Source organism: Aquarana catesbeiana, linkage group LG09 (genome assembly GCF_042186555.1).
Source record: "Aquarana catesbeiana isolate 2022-GZ linkage group LG09, ASM4218655v1, whole genome shotgun sequence".
In the NCBI taxonomy this organism is placed as follows: Eukaryota; Metazoa; Chordata; class Amphibia; order Anura; family Ranidae; genus Aquarana; species Aquarana catesbeiana.
Window position 1 is genome coordinate 302,947,507 of NC_133332.1, and position 20,501 is coordinate 302,968,007.

Sequence of the window (20,501 nt, forward strand, 5' to 3'; positions counted from 1 at the left end):
GAGATAAACAAATTTGCCTAGGTTTGGTTTGCCAAGGGTTTGGGTAATCCTTTTTTAAATTCAGCAAATGTGAACTTGGCAATGAATCCCATAGAAGTCTAAAGGGGTGAACCCTGTTATTACTAGTAAATTGCTGTCCAAAAAAGGCTTGGAAAGCTGGGCACTGCTATGAGGGACATGCCAATGCAAAATAAAAAAGGTTTTGAGGTCAACATTGAAAATATACAAATTCTTTAAATAATGTCCTTAAAGTGGATGTAAACCCAAATTTTTTTTTTTATATCATACTGTAGAGTATAAGATTTCCTATCATGTGAGCCCAGTCTTGCCACACAGAGTTAATCCATCTCTGAGCAATCCTCTTTTATTGTTCAGTGAGATGAATCTTGACAAACTGAGAAAAACTTTGTCAAATCCTCCCCCTTGCTGTGAGTGACAGGTGATTTACATATCTCGTGCACTAGCCTAAGAGACATGCATTATTTTTTAATTCCCACCCCCACTCCTTTCTTCAGCAGCTCTGCAAGGATTGGCTGTTCCACATCTCTGCATGATTTGGCATGCTGAAGTCATGTGGTTACTTTCCTGTCTTTTCACTGGATGTTAGAGATCATAGCAGAAGTTCAGTGTAAGAAATACACAGGAGAAAATGCATATTGACAAGGGGAGTGTAGAGGTGGGCGGGGAGTCTACTGACATTGTGACTCCACCCACCGAGCTCCAGACAACAGACCCACCCACAGAATCTGCAGTTTTTTGGGTCTAATAACAGACAGAGGGGAGACATTTGACAGGTAAAGATACATGCAGGATGCATGTATATCCTTATAGATAACCCCTATGGCAGTAGTTTAGAAAGGATGACATTGGGTTTACATCCACTTTAAGGGATGCCTTAAAACTGTAGTTGTGCTATGGAACAGTACACATTTTACAAACAATGAAAATGTAAACTGGCAGCAAATATTTGTAATTGTGTATAAAGTGATCAGCGCAATTTCTCAACTTAAACAGCAAGTGAATATGAATATGCATATATAAACATCCAATGTAGAAAAGTGACAAGCTCAATTATATCTCCACTAATAAAGTGCATGGTGCAAAGTGAATAAAAAGCCCCCAAAAATCATCCAAAATTGAGTGAGTAAATAAATAGTCCTTCAAAAACAATCCCCTTAAAACGAGTGATACTGAAACTTCACAAACCTGCTCAGTACTCACAGAACTCTCACCACCATAAAATGATGAATCAGCCTTAAAGATATCCCTGGTGATGGTGATCCCCCACTTCCAGACTCCTGGCTATCAGCTCTCAATCTTTCCCTTCAGGATTCCAGACGACATGTGGGAATGAAATAAATGCCTCCCATAGTGTGGTATATTTAAACAATCAAAGATTTATTGAAAGACAAATGGAAGCTTACATCTAAAAAGGTTAAAAAGTGCATTGAATAAAAAGGTGGCGCTACAGATGCCTCTCACATCACTTCAACTCCTTTCCTTACTTCTAGCCACACCCCACACGTTACGTCACACCCCTGATGAAGTCACACAAATACACATTTATTATTGTTTGTTATTTGTGAAACTTAGATTTAGCAGAAGTTTCATTTATCACAGATGGTAGTTTTATATATATTTATTTTTATTTATTTTTATTCAATTAGTAGCGTGGGGCACCACACCACTTTAAATATTTGTAATTGATTTTTCTTTTTCTTGGCTTATGTACGATAGCAGCAACCCAATTTAATTAACTTTAGTTTGAAAAAAAGTATTTTTTCAAGTAGTTTTAGCAGTCACACATGAGATTGGCCAGTAATTCACTAATGCAAGACAGGTGTTGTCCTCTCACTGGCATATTTCTATCAAACTTTCAATAACAATAAAGAGATTGCAGATGATACAGCAGGGTAAAATTGGCTAGAAATGTGGCATTTTAATGAGAGAGAACTGACAAATGCACTACAGAAAGAGGGCAGCTTCCAATTCACTGACACTATGGCTGTTCTGTGCCCCTTGTTAAAGTGAGGGGACTGACTTATTCATAACCCCCTTACTAGCCTTTCTAAGCCTACTGGCTCTAGTTCAGAGGCTATTCAGAGCATGGAGCTGCAAAGTAGGTCAATGCTGGAATACTTCCCTCTGCCAGGTGCTGTGATAATAGAACTTAACAGGTAGCCCATATATTGTCACAGACTAGGGGTCCTGATTGGGGACGTATCTCTACGCAGTGTTACCAGCCCATTATAATTTACTACAACTAAATTAATTGGGCTATGGAGGACCCCCCCCCAAAAAAAAACCCACAGCACTCAACACCAGTCTAATTTACTCTGCTCCTAATGCATCAAAAAGCTAATGGCAATTGATCAAACCAACAAGCATGAAATAGATAAAAAGAATATTTCAATAATAATAATACTAATAAAATAAAACAATAACAGCCATTTGCTACGAACAATCCTGGGGTTAATAGATTGATCAAGTGTGGATCTAGCACTAGCAAGAAAGAAAAATATGTGGGTAGCCCAAAAAACGAATCTGCAATGAACTATGAGGGTGCTGCTCTTGGACCAGAGTGAGCGGTCTCTTGAATCACTGAAAACATACAAAACTATGCTATGGGGTTTTGCGCTCTTGTCCTACCTTTTATATTTCTAGTTGCCATATAACACCCCCCCCCAGCCCACCTCCCAGCCCAGTCCTCCCCTGCCATACACTTTCGTGTGCAAAAAGAAATAGCAAATAAAGGAAAAATAATATAGCATATACAATTGCGACACAAGTCATATTGTAATTGAATGTTATTAAAAGTTATCTTTCCTTTTCAATCTGCAGCTGCTGTAATTTTATGAAAATGCAATGCAATATAGCTACCTGGAGTTGTTCTGTACACAGAATGTGTACAGAACGCCCCCCAGGAAAATAATTTCCTGCTTGTTTGATTGGTTCACTAAATTTTCATAAAGTTTTTCATAAAGTTTGCATAAGATAAAAGTCAGATTTCAGGCATTCCCTGGAACAAAAATTTCATTTTTGGTGAGATACTACCAATAGGAACACATCCAAAGGGATGCAAGCCCAACAGCTTTCCTCATTAGTGCTCTGCAGGTGCACAGCTGGTTGATAATTATGAAACCACTCCCATTAGACCCACTCAGCACAGAGGAACAAACAGTTATTTCTTCAGAATAACAAAAGGTAGGCAACAAAGGTTGTTATAATCCTTGTGTACATAGATCACCCAGAGGGGAATGTTTTTTTTTTTCTCAACAAAAGTGGAGTTACGCTTTAAATTGTTTTTTCTTTTTTTTTTTAAATGCAGAACTATAAAAACAAACATATTTAAAAAGTTTCCCTTCCAACAGTAACATTAAATAAATATCAAAGGGGTGTAGGGAATGAAGAAGTAATGATTGGATTTAGACTTGCTCTAAGGAATATTGAAAATATTTAAAATATTTTTAGAGGGAATTTACTAAGACTGGAGCAGCCAGAATGTAGGGAAGCAGCTTTGCATGGCAATCAATCTGGTTGGATCGGTTGGTTACTATGCACCTCTGCTGCAGTTTCTGGGTGCTTCCGTTTTGGTAAATTCTCCCCATTGTATGGATATGTCATTATGAGCATGTTGCTTATTGAGACCAAGCTCTAGCTAAAGGAATTCTTCTGTGTTTGCAGAATGCAACTGTAACCAGCAAGGATCGGAGCATGAACGCTGCAATGAAACTGGTGATTGTGTGTGCCGCCCTGGAGCCACCGGGACCAAGTGTGATGAGTGTTATCTCGGCTACCACTGGAGGCAAGGCTGCCAACGTAAGTAACATAAGATTGTGCTACGTTGCAATGAGGGCAGGTTCAAAAGGATTATCTGCTAACCAACCATATATTAGGAGTATTAAATGGAAATCCTTTTTTATTTCAGTTTTATTGGATGTACATGTGAAATTATCACCTTGTAAATAGTCTTAAAGCCTACTGTAACTCCCTAGTTTTGCACAGAGCGGTGAAAGCATAGAACATCTGTCCGGGTTTTATTTTGGTTTGAGTTCCTACTGGAGATTCCCCCACACTTCCTGTTGGGAAGGAGGATGTCAGAAAATCTGAGCAGTGGAGAGACAGTCTGCAACAACTTTTTTTTGTGTGGAGTATAACCTCTGTCCGGTTATAATTACTTGAAGATTGATGGTGCTGGAACCTTGGGGAGATATACTTGGGTGCCAATACTATATTTGACAAAAACATACTAGTGGTATCCCAATGGGGTGTCTAGGTTATTGGTAGAAGGCTCACATAAACCAAGGAACTGGAACAGTCATCTAACGGTCAGACTAAAATTAGGCAGAGTACAAAGTTGACCATAAACCAAAAAAAGGAGGTTAAATCCATGCTTGGCAATGGTGTCTTTGTACCTTCCCCAATCATTGACAGCTATATTACACTGAGGACATTGGGCCGTGGTCAGCTCCTGTATTTTTGTGTAGCACCCTCCTAGGTGGGTGCTAGGACAGTTAGTTAACTGTTATGCCCTGTACACACAATAGGATTTTCCAACAACAAAATCCATGTTTTTTTTTCCGACGGATGTTGGCTCAAACTTGTCTTACATACACACGGTCACACAAAGTTGATCGGAAATTCTGAACATCAAGAACGCGGTGACGTACAACACGTACGATGAGCCGAGAAAAATGAAGTTCAATAGCCAGTGCGGCTCTTCTGCTTAATTCCGAGCATGCGTGGAACTTTGTGCGTCAGAATTGTGTACACACGATCGGAATTTACGACAACGGATTTTGTTGTCGTAAAATTTGAGATCCAGATCTCAAATTTTGTGTGACGGAAATTCCGATGGAAAATGTCCGGTGGAGCCTACACACGGTCGGAATTTCCGACAACAAGCTCCCATTGAACATTTCCCGTCGGAAAATCCTATTGTGTGTACAGGGCATTAAAGTGCATTCTTGATAGGTAAATTTAGTTGTCACACTGTAGGCAGTGTGGCCATAATTTTGTGTATGTAAAAGAGTGGTTTGGCTCACTGTACCCAGTGAGCTGTGATCGTTTAGTCAGGTCTGATCTGTGTGCTCTGTTGCTGCTAGTCTGCTGGATAGCTACCTTTGTATCCAGGAAACTTTAGAAGTTTCTGAATGATAGGTGTGGAGCTATGCAGATAGCAGCACTAATCTTGATGTAGCTCCAGCCTATCCCAGAAAGGCAGGCTCTGAAGGCATGCTGGGAGATTGTATTTATTTTGGGAGCACATAGAGCTCTAGGTCTTGTCCCAGAGTGGAGGAATCCAGCCTGAGGAGAACTTGCTGCCCTCTCAGGCACAGGCTGCCATGAGAAGGCCTCAGGTGGAAGACCTGAGGGAGGAATGCAGAGGCCCAAGTGCTTGTAAGAAGCTGATTGAGGGGAGCTGTCTGCTATAGATCGGTCTGGCATCACTAGAGGTTATTGCTTGGAAGATTGGAAGGAGCTCCACCTGTCCTTGGGCTTTTTGAGTACAGACACTGAAAGATCTTTGGGATCTTGTGCTTTAGCTACTCCTCTGGTGCCTAGTTATAGTCAGCTCTGGGTCTGTTAAAGGTGACATTGACTGGTGTCTTGTCCTTAAGGGAAACCAAGTCTTCAGTTGTACATACATTAGTTCTTATCTTTGGTGTATGTCACTACTTCCCTTAACCCTATCCAAGTTCTGAAGAGAGAGTAAATAGGCCTGTTGTGTGCCTGACTGCGGGGCAGAAGTTGAGAGGACCTGGACAGTAATTCCTGCAGCTCCTACGGGAGTAGCGCTACATTTGCAATGTGACTCAAAATACAAGTTTCCTGTTTGAGAGACATCGTATTTCAAAAGTGAGACTTTTTTTTCCACAAGCGGTCTGTGGTAGAGGGGGCCTCATCAATTTATTAGCATAAGACACACAACTGGTAGTCTCTCTCTTCATTAAAGTAGAACTATAGGCAAAACTTTTTTTTTCCATTTCGGATAGAGTAAGGGAAGGTAATAACCCCTGTCGTTTTGGGTTTTTTTCACCATCTGTGTTCCATTGCGGAGATTTCCCTTCACTTCCTGTCCCAAAGCCAAACAGGAAATGAGAGGAAATCCCTGAAAATTAAGGGAATTCATTGGGGACCCCCAGATCACCAGAATCAGTGTACCCGTTGGAATATTTCCCCTCTATTACTTTTCTGGGGACAGCCAAAAATTTGGGATTTTCTTTACTTTCACTTTCATGATAATGTTAAACGGGACAAATAGAGAGGGTGAATCTTCCTAATGGGGGGACAGGCAGCAAAAAAAAAAAAAAAACTGACAAGCATTCTAATCCCTCTGCACTCTATCCAAAACTTAAAAAAAAAAGTTTTGCCTTTAGTTATACTTTAAGCTTTATTGCACAGAGTTCATTGAATCTCCCACTGAACTCCTCTGGATCCTTCACCCTCTTTTCCTTAAGCATATGTCCACTTTGACTAAGCCCTGAAAGAAAATGAAAAATGTCGGGTGAGGAGCACAATGCAATAAAGCTCATCGAAAAAGAGCCATTGTGCATTGATGAGTGTGGTGTTGAAGTATTTACAGACAAGAGACAGATCCCAATGCCAGTCACATCACCCCCACTGGTGAGTGCAGGTAGGGTCCAATGAACTGGCACTTTGTTTAAAAAGTATGAGGACCACTGCCCCACACTCTGTCCAAATCAAAGTTTTTTTTTATCTCCACTTTTAATAAGCCTATATAAAAACAGCAAGTGAAAATTAAACAAAATAATATTAAGAGAGCTTGCCACCGTGTCTCTGTCTAGTCTCGGTCTATAATTCCCAGTGTGCTCTGGAGACACAGTTCTGCTTGGAAGACCTTTACTCGCAAGTGATTAAGTAACGCAGACACATTAAATCTGCCCAGGATGCAGCCTGCCCTTTGCTCTGCTGTGCTGGAAGATTTGTGTTATTTTGACCTTAATGAAAAGAGTTTAAATTATGTTTATATCAGCTGCACACTAAGATATATTCAGAAATGTACAAGACCCGAATAATAAATGGGAGATAGATGTAGGTTTTGCCATTTTATTTAAAGAACTATTACATTTATTTCAATAGAACATAAAGTCTTTTCTAAGTAACTACAGACCTTTTAGTTTTACTGCTATAGCCGGAATGTACTGTACATGAGAGTTTGATAAATGACCATGTAATTTTTGCTAGGAAACAATATCAGGGATTGATAGCATGCGTTCGAAAATAACCAATGTTGTCAAATAATCTACTTTCTTTTTATGAGGAAGCAAACAAAAACTTGGACAAAGGAGTAGATATACTTGGACTTTCCCAGAGATGGCTAATGTGTATGTTACAATCTTGGAGAATTTAGTCTGTAAATAGACAGAAAACTGGCTTAAAAGAGAAGTCCAGCCTGAGCTTGTTTGGCTGGGCTTTTCCTAAGAGTCACGGGAGTGCAATTCGTTTTGCACTATTGTGACCCATTTTCAGCAGAGAGCGGACTGAAGTCCACTCTCTGCTGAGATCACTGGAATCAGTCCAGGTACTGTGTCGTCCCGACTCTAGGAGTCTGGATCCGCCAGGTGCCTGGAATGATGGGCGTCTCAGCCTCTCAGTGAGCCGCTGAGAGGCTGAGATGGCGGCTCCCTGCCCCGCAACAGCTCAAAGCTCCAGTGAGCATGGAGGAGCAGAGCAGGAGAGCTGTGATTGACAGTCAGCAGCTCTTCGCTCAGGGAGCGGAGAGAACCGACCCATCGGCAGTGTTTGGTGGCTCGGTTCTCAGTGCAGAGGTGGCGGGGGACAGACTAATGCTGCATCCACCTAGGTAAGTATGATTCTGCAAAAAAGTACAAACCCATACTTCTCTATAAAAGACTCTAATCAGAGCAAAAGTGATGAATAATGATTCATACTCTCAATGCTCTAAGGTTATTAGTGGTGTACCCCAAGGTTGAGTGTTAAGACCGCCTCTATTTAGCCTACTTATACATTTTATATAGAGTTTGGGAATAAAAGTACCCTTTGTTTGCAGATGACACTAAGCTATTTAGTGGCATAAAGTCCCTACAGTATGTCTCTTTCTGCCTACAAGCAAACCAGGAAGCAGTGTTTGGTTTGGTAATTATGTGGAAAATGAGGGTTGATAAATGTAAAGTTATGCACTTAGATACATCATACACTCTACGGAGGAGAGGTGGGTACAACTGGGGGAGTTAAATGATTGAACAAGATCTGGGTGTTCTGGTAGGTCATAGATGTTATACCAGCATACAGTGCCAAGCTGCAGTTTCCAAAGTAAGCAAAATAAGTTTTTGGATTAAAAGAGGTGTACACTCCAGAGAGGGGTATACATAATCTTGCAAAACATTAGGATGCCCTCACATACAATATGCAATTTATTTCTGGGCACCAGCTGGCAAATACACCCAATACATCAAATTTGTTTTCAGTAATAATCATTAAACACCATGCATGTTTGGGGTGGGAGTAAAATTGGGCGGTGGTGGGAGGGCAGCAGCTGTGAGTATGGTTGCAACATAATGCAGAGATACTAAATTTAGCATATCAATCCACCTGACATGGAGAGATTAGAGATACTACCTCCTATCTAGTTGCCAACATTCCAAAATAGGAGGGAGGTCTTAAAGGGATGGTAAAGTCTTTTTTTTAAATGATATACTTACTTGCTCTGTGAATTGGTATTACCAAAGCCTCCTCTTCTTGGGTCCCCCACCTAGCTCCTCCTCTTCTAAGTGTGCCCCCAAAGCAAGCCGCTTGCTATTAGGGTCACACTTGCAGGCACGGTCTCAAGCTGTGCTGGCTGCATCCACAGCCATAGACAGTGCGACCTGGCCCCGCATGCCGCTCCTCCTCGTCACAGAATTTGACTGACAGCAGCAGATGACAATGGCTCCTGCTGCCTCAATAAAGCCTGTGAGACCCAGAAGTGAAAGGAAAGAGCCACTAAAAATGGACACAGTGCTCGATCAAGTGAGGACTCACATAAGTATAAGGAGATGGGTGGGTGAGATGGTGATACTGCTACCTAAACATTTCTTATCCTAATGCAGGGAATGCACTAGAGTATGAAATGTTTAGGCTTTAAAAACACTTTAAAAGGATCAAGAAGAAAATTGAGCAAGGTGATGCATGCTGCCTGCAGAACACTGCTCAAGAAAGTGGATGTTGCTTTACAGTGTATGGCCTGTGTTGTGAAAGTTAAATAATCTCCATCATGTTGTCATTGTCGGTAATGGTAATTGCCAGCGTTGGTGTGGCCACAATAAACATTCTCTTTATTGGTTGTCAGTCATAATAATGTTAAACCTCAAGCATTGGTGGTCAGTGGCAGGCTGTGATAACAACTCCTCAGCATTGGTGGTTTAGAGCAGCTGTAATAAGACTTCCTCCTTCAGCATTGGTGGGCAGCGCAGGTCTAGGCTGTAGTAAGAACCCCCGCCCCAACATTGGTGGTAAGTGGCAGGCTTAGGTTGTAATAAAATTCCACCCTCCCCTTCCTAGTGGTTTCCTTACCTGGGAACACAAACTCATGTCACTGCCTTTACATATTGATCAGGACTACTACTGTCGGGCAAAGATCAATCAACCTCATAGTTCTCTCCTTTTAGTGCCAAGTGCTGGAACGCAGAGAGTATTCCAGCACCTGGTATGCCGCAGCCACTCTGTATGTCATGGGGGCTGCCCTCCAAGTGGTGGTACCCGATGCCGACCCATTGAACCCCCTTTCCCCTGGTATGCCACTAAAAAGTGATATCTTGATAGTCAATTGAGGGACATATAATTTAGCTACAGTCGGGTTATTCTGCCATCTACAGGAAGATTGATAGACACTAGTAAACAGAAAAATGCAGCGTGCTTTTAATCCCCTCCTCTACCCAGCACGTCTCAGTCCTTTTTTGCTAGTGTCCTGTAAGGATGAAAGTCTACCCAAATTTTTGGTAGCCTTTCTCGCTTTGACTTTCTTCTGTCATTGACCTCATTTAAGACTACTTTTTACACCGCTGCTTGAACTGATCTCTATACAGCAGTTGTTTGAATTGCCTGCTCCTGAGCCTAACTTTGAAATACTATACTCAGACCCTGCTGGACTGGATGTGTGGAGCTAGCCTGGAATGTGACCCTTGGGCATTGGGATCTGCATTGTGGTGTTTTTTGCAGACCTGCATGCATTACTAAAATGTATCTGTAGTGTGTGCTCCAGCTCCAGAGCTGTGGCATTGCCTAAACACTCGACCCTTGCTCTGAAGACTCACTTTGTTACTCTGCTTGAAGTGTGTCACACAGGAGCTGGGTAGCAGCTTCCATCTGGACACTGTATAAAGCATTCAGTGCCAACAGATTAAGGTATCTGACTGCTCTAAAAGGATCAAGAACCAAACTTACTAGAGAGAAATTCACTGCAACTTGAGAAAGGCTGTGTGACCGCTCTTAGACCCCTTTCACACTGAGGCGCTTTTCAGGTGCTTTCAAGCTAAAGAAAAGCACCTGAAAAGCTCACAAAAACCTATTTTCATTCAAATCAATGGATGCTTTCACACTGGGGCAGTGCACTGGCAGGGCGGTGAAAAAATGCCTCTCCCCGTTGAAATTAATGGAAAGCTCTTCAAAAGCACCTGAAAAGCTATTCAAAACCGCTCACTGTTTTACTGGCAGTTTAGAAGTGCCTCAGTGTGAAAGGGCCCTTACAGTGTCATAGATCTGCCTGGCTGTTCTCACAGGACCAATCGTTACCAAAGGCTGTTCTACTACCTTTGCTACTTCAGAGTGCCTGTGCTCTTCTTGTGCTGTTTTTGATATCCTGCACCCCTAAACCTTCTCTCCTAGTTTTGAGTTCGGCAATAAGAGGTAAAAAGATTAAACTAATTGGTGCCCAACTAATTTTCTGCCCCACCATACAACAGGGAACAGACCCAAAGGTTGAAATGTTAGCCTGCCTCACAACTTAGGGGGTAATTTCACACCACCCCAAGAGGAGGGGTGTTACATTGGAACCTTGTGTCCTTATAAATATAGAATCTACTATCCAAGCCTTCTTCAGCTCACTTGAGTGAGCTCAAAGCTGAACTAAAGGCAAAACATTGGCTTTTGTGTTCTTCCTGGCATCCCATTGTGGAATGCTCAGATGACCTTCTGTGAAGAGAGTCAGCTCTGTGGACCCTCATAGTCAGCACCTTCCCAAAGGCCGGGTCAGGCTTGGCTGGTTTCCAGACTTGGTAGCTATCTGCCAACAGTGAGCTATTAAAAGCCCTCTCTAAAAAGCCCATTCCCTGTGTACCCTGAATTTACTTGTTATCGTACAGTTACATAATTAACCTCTTCTCCTCCCTCGAAGGAGAGTAGGACATTGGGAGAACCTCCCCTTAGGGTGGTCACCCCCTCTCATTTTTTCTGGCCCATCTTTCTCTCCTTTATTTTCTTAGGGCTTTGGATTCTCAGCAGGCCTGCATGCCTATCTCTATGGCCCAGGTAGTTCCTGGCTTAATCCTTCAGCTTCTTTAAACAGCTGGGATAGTTTCTTCTCCTTGCATCTGGGAGATTTCACTCAATAGAGATCTTCCATCCACAGGGCTATTAAATAGTTCCTCAAGCGGGTAGTTTCCTCCACATCGGGTGATCCAGCTTTGAGCTAGGATCCTGGTTCAGACTCTGTTAGATGCCATCTAGGTGTTGTGTTTTCACCTGAGCAAAAGAGGTTCTCACACCTAGGTGCACCTCGGATTCTACGTGGTGGATCATTGCTGAGGAGTCCTAGGATCTGGATTGTAAGAAGGCAGAATAATTACCCTGTAGGTACCCTCTGCCAGTGATAAAAGTACGTCCAGACTAATTTGGTCCTGTCCACCTGGGGATAGTTCCTCCTTTTTTGACTAATCTGTGGCCTCTTGAGGAAGGTCCTCCAGCTGCATTTCCTTGTTCTGCCCTTAATCAGATGAATGCTCCTAGTGGTTGTGCTGGAAAAGGAGGTGTCAGGAGCTTCTTAGACCAGTAGCTTGTGGCAGGGTGAGGCAGACTCTTCAGTTTACTTCCCTATGGCCCCAGCAACACCTTGGGGTGTCAGAATGGATGTATTTTCTCCATCCTCAGTTCTTTCTGGTCGTTCCTATCTCACCAGTCTAAGGCTAAGGTCTAACATTAATTTCTGCTTACTCTTGTGAGGTGCTTCACATGCACTCTGCCCCATCAGTCACATTGATATTGTATGATCTAAACCTTGAGTTCTCAAGCAGTCTCAGAAGTCACTTTACACCCCCATGCCTCACTAAGCTAGATTGGTTGACTGTCTAGATAACTTCTTTAGTTACAAAGTTTTCCATTCCTTTTGATCCTAGGGGTTAGGTTTTTAAGACTTGTTCTTTTCCATGTATACCTGCTGGTCTTCCACCTGGACCTTTTTTTGTCTAGGTTCCCTCTGGGGTCCTGTTCCTTATAGGGGTTTTCCCCAGTTTTCTGTTGATCACATCAGGTTGTGGATCTTTTCTACCCTACATGGGAATTTTTTTGTTGTTCCACCTCTTTTGGTGGGTTCTGGTATATCAGTGTATTACTTGCTAGGGTTCCCTTTCATATGGAAAAATTCCCCTCTGGTGGTGACTTTTTTCTTTAACCTGGTCTTTGAGGATGAGGTTGATTTTTTGTGCCCTCTATCTGATTGTTTGTCAGGTTCCCCTACTATTTGGTAAGGACTCAGTCTCTTCCAGTTCAGATTCAGGTGTTGGTCCTTGAGGTGGCTCCTGGGTTGTAGGCAGTCCCCACTTTACATGTTGGACTTATTGGTAGTTGTTGTGTTGTTCTCTTCTCCATTGGACTGCGTTTGGAAGGCCAACTGTATTTGGATTCCTGTGTCTTTAGAACAACGTGATAGAAAAAAAGGCTATGTGTTCTTACAGTAAAATCTTGTAAAAAAAACTGTAAAATTTGTTCTTACAGTAAATACCTTTTCTTGGAGTCCATTGAGTCCAGGTCCCACTCCTCACCTACGCAACTCTCCCATCCAGAGGCCCCTCCCCCACTCCAGTGTTACAAAAGGGGACCCTATCACCTAAATTTCCCTCAAAAACCCCAGTCCTCCCCTTCACTGGTCGATGAAAACCTCCAAAGTCACAGAAAAGGCAGATGCCCCAGAAAAATCCAGACCAAGCTAAAAAATACATGTAGCGCTCTGGGGTTTAGTCAGGGAGCTCCTCACCAAATTCCTTGTCAGGGATAGTCAGGGATTACCTAGCTACTGTAGGTAATTGTTAGAGATCCATTGATTTCTCCCTAAGTTTGGCCTTGTTGCACTTTTCTATTCTTGTTGGCGCCCAATTACTTTTATCATCTTTGCACCCACTGTGCCTCACAACCCACCACATATTGAAGGATGTCAGCTATATTTGGCCTTGGAGGTTCTCAATAGACCAAAATAGGTAAAAGACCTTGCTACATACAGTCTGATGAAAATAGTTAAAAAAGAGAGTCTCATGCATGTATGAATAGTGCTGATCTGGTTGCACCAACACTGGATATTGAACTACCTGCTTCACAAGATAAATAGCTGGGACAATCCCTGTTTAGGGATGAGCTTCGAGTTCGAGTCGAACTCATGTTCGACTCGAACATTGGCTGTTCGCAAGTTCACCGAACAGCGAACAATTTGGGGTGTTCGCGGCAAATTCGAATGCCGCGGAACACCCTTTAAAAGTCTATGGGAGAAATCAAAAGTGCTAATTTTAAAGGCTAATATGCAAGTTATTGTCATAAAAAGTGTTTGGGGACCTGGGTCCTGCCCCAGGGGACATGGATCAATGCAAAAAAAAGTTTTAAAAACGGCCGTTTTTTCAGGAGCAGTGATTTTAATAATGCTTAAAGTCAATCAATAAAAGTGTAATATCCCTTTAAATTTCGTACCTGGGGGGTGTCTATAGTGTGCCTGTAAAGGGGCGCATGTTTCCTGTGTTTAGAACAGTCTGACAGCAAAATGACATTTTGAAGGAAAAAACTCATTTAAAACTACCCGCGGCTATTGCATTGCCGACAATACACATAGAAGTTCATTGATAAAAACGGCATGGGAATTCCCCAAAGGGGAACCCCGAACCAAAATTAAAAAAAAAAAATGACGTGGGGTTCCCCCTAAATTCCATACCAGACCCTTCAGGTCTGGTATGGATTTTAAGGGGAACCCCGCGCCAAAAAAAAAAAAAAAAACGGCGTGGGGTCCCCCCAAAAATCCATACCAGACCCTTATCCGAGCACGCAACCTGGCAGGCTGCAGGAAAAGAGGGGGGGACGAGAGTGCGGCCCCCCCTCCCTCCTGAACCGTACCAGGCCACATGCCCTCAACATTGGGAGGGTGCTTTGGGGTAGCCCCCCAAAACACCTTGTCCCCATGTTGATGAGGACAAGGGCCTCATCCCCACAACCCTGGCCGGTGGTTGTGGGGGTCTGCGGGCGGGGGGCTTATCGGAATCTGGAAGCCCCCTTTAACAAGGTGACCCCCAGATCCCGGCCCCCCCCCTGTGTGAAATGGTAAGGGCCTACCATTTCACGAAAAAAGTGTCAAAAATGTTAAAAATGACAAGAGACAGTTTTTGACAATTCCTTTATTTAAATGCTTCTTCTTTCTTCTATCTTCCTTCATCTTCTGGTTCTTCTGGTTCTTCTGGCTCTTCTGGTTCTTCCTCCGGCGTTCTCGTCCAGCATCTCCTCCGCAGCGTCTTCTATCTTCTTCTCCTCGGGCCGCTCCGCACCCATGGCATGGGGGGGGAGGCTCCCGCTCTTCTCTTCTTCTTTTCTTCTCTTCTTGTCTTCTTCATTTTCTTCTCCGGGCCGCTCCGCAATCCATGCTGGCATGGAGGGAGGCTCCCGCTGTGTGACGGCGCTCCTCGTCTGACAGTTCTTAAATAACGGGGGGCGGGGCCACCCGGTGACCCCGCCCCCCTCTGACGCACGGTGACTTGACGGGACTTCCCTGTGACGTCACGGGGAATGCCACAGGGAAGTCCCGTCAAGTCACCGTGCGTCAGAGGGGGGGCGGGGTCACCGGGTGGCCCCGCCCCCCGTTATTTAAGAACTGTCAGACGAGGAGCGCCGTCACACAGCGGGAGCCTCCCTCCATGTCAGCATGGATTGCGGAGCGGCCCGGAGAAGAAAATGAAGAAGACAAGAAGAGAAGAAAAGAAGAAGAGAAGAGCGGGAGCCTCCCCCCCCATGCCATGGGTGCGGAGCGGCCCGAGGAGAAGAAGATAGAAGACGCTGCGGAGGAGATGCTGGACGAGAACGCCAGAGGAAGAACCAGAAGAGCCAGAAGAACCAGAAGAACCAGAAGATGAAGGAAGATAGAAGAAAGAAGAAGCATTTAAATAAAGGAATTGTCAAAAACTGTCTCTTGTCATTTTTAACATTTTTGACACTTTTTTCGTGAAATGGTAGGGGTACTTATGTACCCCCTTACCATTTCACACAGGGGGGGGACCGGGATCTGGGGGTCACCTTGTTAAAGGGGGCTTCCAGATTCCGATAAGCCCCCTGCCCGCAGACCCCCACAACCACCGGCCAGGGTTGTGGGGATGAGGCCCTTGTCCTCATCAACATGGGGACAAGGTGTTTTGGGGGGCTACCCCAAAGCACCCTCCCAATGTTGAGGGCATGTGGCCTGGTACGGTTCAGGAGGGAGGGGGGGCCGCACTCTCGTCCCCCCCTCTTTTCCTGCGGCCTGCCAGGTTGCGTGCTCGGATAAGGGTCTGGTATGGATTTTTGGGGGGACCCCACGCGGTTTTTTTTTTTTTTTTTGGCGCGGGGTTCCCCTTAAAATCCATACCAGACCTGAAGGGTCTGGTATGGAATTTAGGGGGAACCCCACATCATTTTTTTTTTTAAATTTTGGCCGGGGTTCCCCTTAATATCCATACCAGACCTGAAGGGCCTGGTATGGAATTTAGGAGGACTCCCACGTCATATTTTTTTTTTAATTTTGGTTCGGGGTTCCCCTTTGGGGAATTCCCATGCCGTTTTTATCAATGAACTTCTATGTGTATTGTCGGCAATGCAATAGCCGCGGGTAGTTTTAAATGAGTTTTTTCCTTCAAAATGTCATTTTGCTGTCAGACTGTTCTAAACACAGGAAACATGCGCCCCTTTACAGGCATACTATAGACACCCCCCAGGTACGAAATTTAAAGGGATATTACACTTTTATTGTTTGACTTTAAGCATTATTAAAATCACTGCTCCACGGCCGTTTTTAAAACTTTTTTTTGCATTGATCCATGTCCCCTGGGGCAGGACCCAGGTCCCCAAACACTTTTTATGACAATAACTTGCATATAAGCCTTTAAAATTAGCACTTTTGATTATTCATGTTCGTGTCCCATAGACTTTAACGGTGTTCGCATGTTCGAACGAACTTTTTTCCTGTTCGCATGTTCTGGTGCGAACCGAACAGGGGGGTGTTCGGCTCATCCCTATCCCTGTTATATACAGCTCTGTGATGATTACATGTACAGCAGGAATGAGACTAATCCATGTCTGTGATAACAAAATGAATCAGTGTTTCAGGTATATCACAAGCTGCATTCCCTGTTTTCTCTGCTAGATCCAGACTGGGGAGGAGAGATCCCCCTGTTGGCCACAGGTAGATGGATCTGCTGTGAGGGATAAAGTTAGCTGTGAAGTAAATCACTGACATGCTGCCTAAGATGCCATGCTTTACAGTGGATCTCACCACATCCAGGTCCAGCTAGGGTTGCCACCTCATCCCTTTAAACCCAAACACATTAATTACACAAGATCTGTGGCTGATCAAGGTGGTAATTAAACTCACTTGGTACCTTATCTGCATTAAAGTAGCCCCAGAACCTGTGTAATTCATATGTGTTCTGGGTTTAAAGGGATGAGCTGGCAACCCTAGGTCCAGCAAGGGAACTCCTCTCTCTGTATAAGTTTCAAATTGTACACATGCAGGCTGTGTGATCACCAAACACAATATTCAGACTCCAGGCTATATGGATGAGCTGTGCTCTGTGCTCCAGTTCAAGCAGGGATATCCCTGTCTCTGTGTGTGTTCCACACTCTGGGTATACAGGCTGTAATTAGATCTCTAGGCTCCCCGCTGTGTGCAGGATCCACACAGCCTAGGTCGGCTCTGTTCTGCAGTGTGAGGAAAGTGCTGTCGGAAGTCTTCCAGCTACAATGAGCTATTGGGTACAGGTGATGCTGAAAATGTCAGTGTCCAGCATGTTCCATATACATGGTAAATGCCTGGTAGATATAGCCTGCTGAGGTCTATGACAGGTATGCAATGGAGGCGCACACAGTAGTGTATGCCATGGAGAGGAGGATAAACACCTGCAATTGCCTACATGTTTCGCCCCTCCCACTACTGGGGGCTTCTTCAGGGCATGGTTACAGGCATGGTGGTGGCTACTACCTTATATATCCTCACCTCTAAATTGGCTACTTAAAGCCGCATCACCCCAAATGTAGATGGGTATATGTCTACTCAGAAGGTGCCCCCTAACTTTGTTGTCGGACTTTCCGATCGTGTGTACACAAGTCCGTTGCACAAAAGTTCACGCATGCTCGGAATTGAGTACGAGCCGGAATCGCTCAGTCTTGTAAAACTAGCATTCGTAATGGAGATATCACGTATGTCTTGTACGTCACTACGTTCTTAATTGTTGGCCAACATTTGTGTGACCGTGTTTATGCAAGACAAGTTGGAGCCAACATCCTCCAAGCAAACATACACGGTTTTGTTTTGGAAAGTCAGATCGTGTGTATGGGGCATTAGTCTAAACTTCCCTTTAGAGAAAATTCTGTTTCTGCAGAATCGGGCTCCAGAATCTACAATTTCTCACTGAACCTACCTAAGCCAGTGATTTACAAACATATATACAGCAATACAATATTTAAATGCCTGTTTTAGAACCAGTTACAATATTGTAAAGAAGAGGGTCAATAAAACTGATAAAGCCACTGAAATGTGTATGTAGTGTTATCCATGCTGGTGATATAAAGTGCACAACAATGGTTTAAGATCTAGTGTGGTGAAAACACAGAGCAGTATGAGGCCCTTATACAAGGTCGGTTAAGAAGTGCCAGCCTGTCATAAATGGATAGACATCAGTATTCATCATGAAAGACTACAAAGCGACCCATTGGACAGAAATGGGTAGAAAAGGAGAGAATGGGAAATGAGGGTCAGGCCCACATGGGCTTATCATCAAGAACAAGGGCGGGGATGCTTTCTTTATTACAAGTCAAATGGTAAGTAGAGATCAGTCAAAGTTTATTAGAAGGCAAATTTGTCATTCAGGGTTCATAGGGTCTTGGAATTCACGGACTGCTTGATTTAGGATAGCTTTAAGTACCTTTTTATTTGGGGTCAGTCCCACCAAATATATAGTAGGGTGCCCAAGTATTTACTGATTTTAAAAAACACTGTTGGGTAAAACCTTCTTCTATCACGATTTTTTAACACTGGTTATTTTAATGTATAGTCATTTTGATATTTGTTTTCTTTCTTTCCCTTTCTTCAGCCAATGTTTGCGATGATGAACTGCTCATCTGCCAGAACGGCGGCACCTGCCACCAAGGCCAGCGATGCATCTGCCCCAGTGGCTTTAAAGGGGCCCTATGCCAGGATGCCAAATGTGATTCCACCCACAGGAACTGTGACTCTGCCTCCAGCACCATGGTCATCTCAGTTTTACTCCTTGTCTGTACACTCTTACTGAGCTTGGAAGGCATTTAAAGCCCATGACTATGATTGGCTGAACACACTGCAGGAGGTGTCTACTTGTCACGTTACTCCCCTGTTAGGAAGAACCAAAAAAAAAAGGTTGGGGGAAGTAATGATGGTAACTCAGCTTCTGCAGTGCCTTATCGCCTTGTGACCTGGGACTTACGAAGAAAAAGCCCATGGCATTCGTACAATGTGGAGATTATTACTGCTGCAGTCCTCAGGTGGAAGAAGTGACATATCCTTCGAAGATTTGTAGTGTGGCCCATATAACCTTGAAGGGACACCGTTAGTTGCAATACCTACATGCACTTGGCCACCAGCTAAGTGATAAATCAAACAAAATGGATGCCACCTTAAGCCCCTCCCCCTCTTTTAAATCAGGGCGGAGATTTAGAAGGGTGTCAGATCTGGCAAAAAGGGAAGGTGGATTCTAGAGAGGCCCTTTCTTATTACGATGCAGAAAATGGACCCTGTGCCAAAAACAGTAAATATACAAGTATAGAGATGGTTGTAAAAGATGACCGCACAGGCATTTGTTACCTTTTGCGGGAGGAAGCATCTGAATCATAACTATTTGGCTTTGACTGTTTGCTGTTTCTTTGTGTGATGAGACTGTCTGCCTAAACTAACCCACATAGTGTTTTTCTGGGTGGTAGGGGTGGGGGTGGGGGGGGGGAGATGGGCGGAGTCAATTTCTTATTGTGCAATCTCACTTACAGACCCCCGAAGAAATGTTATTTTTGAAAAAAGAAGATACATAATACAGTTTTATGTTTTTACTTTTACATTTTAGTGTAAGATCTATTCATGTTCACTGTGACACGCAATTACTCTTTGTGCAGAAGAGAAGGGTTTAGGGTGGTTGGGGTTGGAGAGTTACTGGCACCTCTTATAGGGTTACGGGTTCAAAGGGACTGCTTCATTCAAGTGGAGCAGTTCAAATAGTAAACCAAGAATATATTTAAAAAAGGAATTATTGCAGGGCAGAGTATGATAAAGAAACAGATTCTATCGATATATTGTATATCCATTTTCTTTTTGTAGAAGATTATTTTTGTTTCGATGTTATATTAAAAACACAGAGAGAACGCTTTATCCCGAAAACTCGGACATGTTCAGAGATATCCAAAGTAAACAAATTGTGTATTAACATTGTTTGTTGTCTGTTGCTTTTCGCTACGGTAGTTTTCATTTTAGTGGCCTCCGTTAAAGAATTTCTGTTCCTAAATCCAATTACACCTATAAAGGGAAACCTAAAGTGAATTTTTAGTGTTAGTTTTAAGCAAGAAAAGGTGATTTCATTCTGGAGTTGCCATGTGCAATTTGTTCCGTTCCGAATTTGTTTTTTAACGAGATTCGACAAATTAGTTGATTCAGAAACCCGTTTAACAATTTTTTCCGAATATTCATAAATTCTAAATTCCGAAAATTCGAAAATCTGAAATAATAACGAACTATTAAATTATAGGTATTGGAATTTCCTTTCAAATTTGGCTGCTAGTGAATGCAACGAATACCAATTTATTCAAATTTACTTATTTCAGATAATTAGTAATGTCGGATAAATTCATGTTTGTTACGTTCACTAACAGTCAAATTTTAAAGAAATTCTAATACCTATAATTTAACAGTTATTATTTAGAATTTTCGTTCTTTCAAATGTTCTTATTTTCGTATTTTGGAATCTTCGGGTTTTCAAATTTCTGAATTTACGGATTGTGATCATAACGAATGACCCGAAAAACGAAAAAAT

The 20,501-nt window shown here is 43.1% G+C and overlaps 1 protein-coding gene across 4 annotated transcripts in view; it reads left to right on the forward strand.

Annotated features, from left to right (window-relative positions):
- NTNG2 (netrin G2) overlaps positions 1–19,898 on the forward strand; it is a 192,926-nt gene extending 173,028 nt beyond the window's left edge. For all 4 annotated transcript variants that reach the window (XM_073600522.1, XM_073600525.1, XM_073600523.1 and 1 more), the window contains 2 exons: positions 3,685–3,819; positions 18,543–19,898. In XM_073600522.1, coding sequence (XP_073456623.1) covers positions 3,685–3,819; positions 18,543–18,757 — 350 coding nt within the window. In that variant the 3' untranslated portion in view covers positions 18,758–19,898. The remainder of the gene's footprint in view (positions 1–3,684; positions 3,820–18,542) is intronic.
- The last annotated feature ends 603 nt before the right edge of the window (positions 19,899–20,501 follow it).